The sequence below is a fragment of the Ovis canadensis genome, chromosome 19 (assembly GCF_042477335.2).
Source record: "Ovis canadensis isolate MfBH-ARS-UI-01 breed Bighorn chromosome 19, ARS-UI_OviCan_v2, whole genome shotgun sequence".
Lineage (NCBI taxonomy): Eukaryota > Metazoa > Chordata > Mammalia > Artiodactyla > Bovidae > Ovis > Ovis canadensis.
The window spans coordinates 62,949,214-62,955,705 of NC_091263.1; the positions used below are offsets into that span (position 1 = coordinate 62,949,214).

Consider the following 6,492-nt stretch of genomic DNA (forward strand, 5'->3'; position numbering starts at 1 on the left):
CAATTGCATCATTCTCTTATTCTAGCTTTTATTGCTCATACCTTTTAAAGTCTCTTTCTTTAGGACCCCATCTTTTGGTTAAGGTGATCCCTATACCTATTTTCTTCTTATTTAGAATTTTCTCAAGCCTTGATTGTGAGGTCACCATTATAGATTGCAGTCATGGAATTCAGTGGAACTTCCATTTTTCTTCTATGATCAGAGGCCAGAAATAACTGTGTTTTGAATAAGTAAATGAACTATAAACTGAAGATGTCTGTAGAACAGTAGCTATTGAATTGCACATTTTTGGCTTACCAAAACCTTTAGTAATTGACAAGATGCAGTGTTCTGATGCATTATAAGAGCTTTCTGTCTTACAGTCTACGCCCAAATCTGCCAAAGGCAGTGCAAAGAAGGAAGGCTCCAAACGAAAGATCAACATGAGTGGCTACATCCTGTTCAGCAGTGAGATGAGAGCTGTGATTAAGGCCCAGCACCCAGACTATTCTTTTGGGGAGCTCAGCCGACTGGTGGGGACGGAGTGGAGAAACCTTGAGACAGCCAAGAAAGCGGAATATGAAGGTAAATAGAGCACAGGCACAACTGTCTAAGCTTCGTAAGCAAGGGGGTGTTTCCAGCAGTGCACGAGCTTAGGTTGACTCTCTGTTCTTTACCACTTGCACATGAACTTTGTGTTGGGGGCTGTCTCCAATGGCTCCCATCCAGCAGTTTAAGTGTCAGCCTTGTCCCAGCTGAGCAAGTGCTGCCTCTGATTTGGCCTCTGATCCTAGTGTGTTGTTTTTTGTGTTTTTTTTTTTTTTCCAAAAATTTCTCAAATATTTAGCTGTTTAAAAAATTGCATGATTTTTTTTTTCTTTTATTAAGTCCTGTAAGCACACATGTGTTGAGCTGGGGAATGATTGTACAAGGATGTCAGATACAGTTTTAGTTAAAATTTCATCTGAAACGGGGCTTTTAAAATCAGTGATCTTCTATTATGGCTCTTGACAAGCCGTATAAACTCCAGGCTGAGGCTTGGCTGAAGCGCCTGGTTTTCTACGCCTTTCCTGGCCTGTGCTGCATTCAAGCTACTTTTAAGGTGCTTGGGTTCTCTTTGAGAAAGCTCAACTGCCTTCATTTCCTTCTACTCTATAATTAAATTATTTGGGGCTGTGAGCTATCATTCAAGGATTTGGTGGTTTATAGCCATTAGGGACAGACACTTGATGGAGATTTTTTGGTTTTTTGTTTTTTACTATTAGGCATGACTTTAGTAAGGAAATGAGTAGTAAACATTAGGTTAGGCAGGATGATTGCCCTCAGAGCTGTATTTTTTTCATTTGGAATTGAATACAGTGCTTCATGTTGACAGTTTAACGCCCTCTCTCAAATGACCACAGTGATCACCATTACCCTTCTTGACAGGGTCCAAACCCATTATTTTCCAACGAGCATAAATAAATTAATTATCAAGGCTGCCTCCTTTATTAAACTTTATGGAGTTTCCAAAGAAACTCCTTTTTAAAAAAAAAAGTTTACTCCTTTCATTTTTTATATAGTTGATTTTTAAAATTATCTGACAGGCTTCCCCAAGGATCTTCTGTAGAACCCTAATCCTACAAGATGTTCAGCCAGAAAATATTTGTGGCAAAAGCAGTTTGAGAAGCACTCCACACACTTTCTCTCTTGGAAACTTACAGTGCATATTGCCATATTAAAGTCTTTAAACCTGCAGTTAAGAACCTGTTTTTTTTTTCCACCTGGCATTTTCTGAAGCTTGATCAGGTATTCATGTAATATCTGCTAATATTCCTGAGGAACCAATATTTCATGGAACATTCTTTGAGAAATCATAGTCAGTTCTATAAGAACCTACAACCTTGGAGAGCATTGATATTTCTAACCATAGTGGAAGTTAAGACCCAGATATATCAGTTGGAGGAGTGTTTCAAATGAAGCTCACATGGCTATAAAGCCTGGTCCAGGACAAAATGAAGCCAGTACTGCATGGCTGGCTACTTAGAGTGTGAACAAGAGTGAGAAATGTATCTGGAGATAACATAAAAATGCTGGAGCCAAACTGAAGAGAAGGAAGAGTGACAACTTCTGGGAAATTCTCCCAGATTCTAAGGGGAGTCTGAAATTCAGTGAGAACTTAGCGAGAGGAGTTATGTGACTCACCAGTGTCTGCCTGAGACACCAAGTCTGAGCTTGTGGTGTTCTGACCCACTCAGTTCAAAACCCAAAGTTTGGAGTTTGGCTGACTTCATTTAGTGAATCTCTTTTCTAAGACAGCCTAACTGGGCTCCTCCCAGAAAGAACCAGCAGGTCCAATATTCCATCCCCAGGCTTGAACTTTTCTTTTTTCAACTTCATTTTTTTGCTCTCCCATTTTACTGTTTCATTTGTGTAATGAAAATATGAGAACTTAATGTGGGGGTCTAGGTCATCAATGTCTCACTTTTTTTGTTTTGTTTTGTTTTTTAAATGCTAGTTCAAGGAAATGGGTTGTTAAAATGGCCTTTGTCCCTCATGCTCACTGTAAAGAGGATCTGTACACTGGGACAGTGTAGTGAGTGATGACAAGTCTCTGCAGGTAACTTGCAGCCAAGGAAGCTTTGACTTGCTTGACTTTCACATTCTTACACAAAGGAGGACTGGAACCGTTGCTTCTCGATGCTCTTTAAAGCCATGTGACCGTGAGCTGTCTGCCCCCTCCTTATATCAGCCAGCGGTAGCCTTTTGAATTCCATGTTGGAGGGTTAACGTGTGGCAGTTGGAGTTTGATGCCAGGAAATCAGGGCTACTGCTGGTTCTCTCTGTATTCTTGGACAAGTCACTGTCTGTCTCCCAGTCTCAATTTGTCCATGTGAGGAGTGGAAAGGATTTCCTTTTTTGTGAGAGTTTTGGTAATGCACATTTCTAGAGTTCGCTAGTCAGTGTCCAGCCTTGCCAGCTCCCGAAGAGACTGGGAATTGTGATTGTTGGGGCTGCTGGCCATGGAGATGCAGAAAGAGTAACTCCGAGGAGTGAGGGGTGTAGCAAGGATGTTCCACAGCCCAGAACTGGCACACAAGCTAATGCTCCTCTCGCGTTTTGGATGAAATAAGTATGAATTCTGAAACTTTTGCTGATTTAGGATGATTTATGGTCAGTATTGAACTCAGCTTCAGGAAACCTGGTTCTGTCCGTACATTGTCCATTGCTTCATATGTGTATACATATTGTTTCCTGCTTCTGATGACTGTAGCCTAGAGTATCATGCATTTTTTTCCCCTTGGGGTTTATTAAACATGACCTCTTCATTAGAATGTACAAATTAGCGTTTATTTTCCTAAAACCTTGTGGAGGAGGCAGTAAGCTACTTTTCCCTTACAGAGTTAATTTTCTTCAGCTGCTAAACCCCATGACACTAATGACAAGAGTCCTCAAATCTTAGTAAAATTGGGTGCAACATATCAGGAAAATATAGTAAGTAACAATTGTGCCAAAAATTATAATGGGCCATGGAATTGCTTCATGTTGAAATTTTTAAACAAATTTGTAATGCTATTAATACTAGAATAATGGTAGCGCTTCTCATCTTCAGGGTGCCTTGTGAGATTAACCATGTTGGTTATGCTGGTGACGTTTTTAAATAAAATCTGTGCTTTCTGAATGTGTGTTGCAGTCTTAACATTCTTGAAATCTTTGCAGACCAGTTCTCAAGATGGGATAGGAAAGCTGGACTCTAGGTTACCAAGTGAAATCGGCCCGACTCCTCCTGTGTTGAGACTAGTCATCTACTGTTCCTTCCATTGAGACAGAACTGTTGCCTGTGTTTTTTTTTTGTTGTTTTTTTTTTTAACTAGTCCTGTTGAATGCAATGGATGGTATTTTGAATTCCTGGGTTAAAAACAGAATTGAAAATCTGAAATGCCTTTACAGAGCGGGCAGCTAAAGTTGCTGAGCAGCAGGAGAGAGAGCGAGCAGCACAGCAACAGCAGCCGAGTGCTTCTCCCCGAGCAGGCGCCCCTGTGGGGGCTCTCATGGGGGTGGTGCCACCACCAACACCAATGGGGATGCTCAATCAGCAGTTGACACCTGTTGCAGGTAAAAACAGGAGCTAAGACCATTTTTTTTTCCACTTTAAGAAATTCCTTCATTTTTTTTTTTTTTCTCCAACGAGGAGTAGGCCACAGTCTCTAGGCTCTTCTCATGACAGATTCAGAATTTGAATCATCCATGTTGTCCTTATATCGCCTTTCCCTTATGGGCAATGCCTCCCCTCTGCCCCAGAAATGGGCCCTGGGCCCAACCCTGGGAATTGGTAGAGAGCAGCTCTCCCCTGGCTGTGGGCATGATCTGGCGATATTCCGCACCCCAGACTGCTCTGGATAGAGTTCTACAGCAGAAAATATAAACAGACCCTGGATTCTGTTCTGGAGGGACTCCCAAGAGGAAACACAAAACTAGTCTTTAGGAGATGATGATTTTCCCGTCTCATCCCAGTATTCAGTTTGCCTTGTTCTGCTGCAGCCATCCTTTAGAAGACTGACCATTTAAAAGGATTTTTGACAATGAATTATAAATCCTTTCTTGGTCACCAATGTGCATGACTGCTAAGTAGAATACAAAGTCTTTATTCAATTCATTGTGCCCACTCTGTAATGCTTTTCTATTTAATTACATTAAACTGCATTTTCTGTTAGTATCCCAGTCACATATTTTTCCAAAAAGAAAAGAAAATGATGAATGTGGTTTGCTTGTGTGTGTTGTCTCTGGTTCTGGTAGCCATGGCAAAACTGGCCATTCTTGAGTTGAATATTCTTGTCTGACACGTCTCCAATGAGAAGCCTGCAGACCGCTTCTCAGGTCCCTCTTTTGTGATCTCTCTAAGCCTGGTGAGGTCCATCCAAGCTGTGTTTCTTCTTAAGCAAGCAGTCTGACCTCTTTGCAGGGAGTCCAAGATAGTGTTGTTCAAGACAAGCTCATTGGGATGCTGTTTTTGTTTACGCTTTTTTTTTTTTTTGCTTTTCAAGGCAGAGTAGCATAGGATAACTTTTCCATTGTTGCTCCTACCTTTTGTGATGGCAAGTTCTCAGATGCACTATCGCTGCACTCAGCAGTTGCACTCGCCAAAGCACATCTGAATCATGGCTTTCAGTACTCTCAGTGTATCTGATGTTGATCTAACAAATCTCATAATCGCCTGCTCTATTCCATGGCCCATTTTGGTTAATGGGGTTCCAGTGGTTTTTAGAAATCAGACCTTGAACATGGGGACTTTGAAAGTTAGAATTCCCTCATTAACATTCTCTTTTGTTATTTGATGTGTGATATTCTAGCACTGTGCCCTTGACCAAAAAGCCCAGGGACACATTAACAAAATGAATTCAAACAGCTAAAAACATTAAAAAAACAGCAGCTGCAGCATTTTAGCTCCCTGTTGGGGAATGACTTCATGGAACTCTGATGGGTGAGGAGGGCGGGCCCCCTTTCCAGAAAGCCTCTGCTCCGTTATTAAGCATATGGTGCCCAGGCCTCTGGACCATGGGAGTGCAGGGCAAGCATTCTCTAAGGGAACCAGTCTTTGGTCCACAGCAGGAATTTTGCCGCTAAGAGGGTGATTGTTTTTCATGGGTTTACAGGTTGCATAGTGCCTGATTCTTAGCCTTGTTGCTGTCTGAGACCAGCTTTGCTTACAAGCATTGAAGCTCATTTGAACACATGTGACTGGGATAATAAATGCCAAAGTACAGTTTAATGAAGACAAGTGTCATATCTTTCGGTTCTTAATAATCTCTCCAACCACAGCCTATGTAGGCTGCGTTCAGATGGGCTTTTGTAATTGAAAGCAAAGCCTCCTAACATTCTTACATTCCCACCTACTTATCCCTAAAAACTATCTGGTGGAAATGGTTAAAAGACAGTTTGGTAGCGTTGCGTCTCCTCATAAGTAAGATTATGGTGTCTCTTCACTCTCTGAACTCTAGTGTAAGAAAAAGGAAATTCATAGTCCTAGTTTATGTACAGAGGTATTGTTATTTAAAACTTATTTTAATTATTTGTAGGTTTCTTAGCTTAGGTTTCTTAGCTTAGATATGACCAATGAGGCAAGCTGAATCAATCTCAAGAGTTTTCAGTAATTTTATAGCGTCAAAGGACTAAAAATAAATACCTCTCAAACAATTTTTCAGAGAAAGTCAAAAAGTAAAATTCTTAGAATCTGCAGCTTTCCACTATATCTAGAACCCCCTCTATAATACAAAGAGAATTATATAAAAATGAGGTTTGGCATCAATTCCTCAATGCTCCCTTTGTGCAAGAAGCTGTGACCAAAGATGATTGCATTTTGGGGGGAGCCTTGTGTTTTGTTCATTGTGATCATTTCAGATCCCAGAAAAAATCAATTTGTTTTTCTCGATTAAAAAAATGTCTGTGGCTTTAAGGTTCTTTTGATAGGTGAGTCTTTGACATTTTGAAATTTTCTTCTTTTCACTCTTTTTGCCAAAAATACTTGTTTCTTGA

The 6,492-nt window shown here is 40.7% G+C and overlaps 1 protein-coding gene across 46 annotated transcripts in view; it reads left to right on the forward strand.

Moving 5' to 3' along the window:
* PBRM1 (polybromo 1) overlaps positions 1–6,492 on the forward strand; it is a 100,794-nt gene that overhangs the window by 85,153 nt on the left and 9,149 nt on the right. For 34 of the 46 annotated variants that reach the window (XM_069562519.1, XM_069562496.1, XM_069562504.1 and 31 more), the window contains 2 exons: positions 363–564; positions 3,910–4,074. In XM_069562519.1, the coding sequence (XP_069418620.1) occupies positions 363–564; positions 3,910–4,074 (367 nt within the window). The remainder of the gene's footprint in view (positions 1–362; positions 565–3,909; positions 4,075–6,492) is intronic. The other 12 variants (XM_069562516.1, XM_069562526.1, XM_069562522.1 and 9 more) reach the window with 1 other exon arrangement.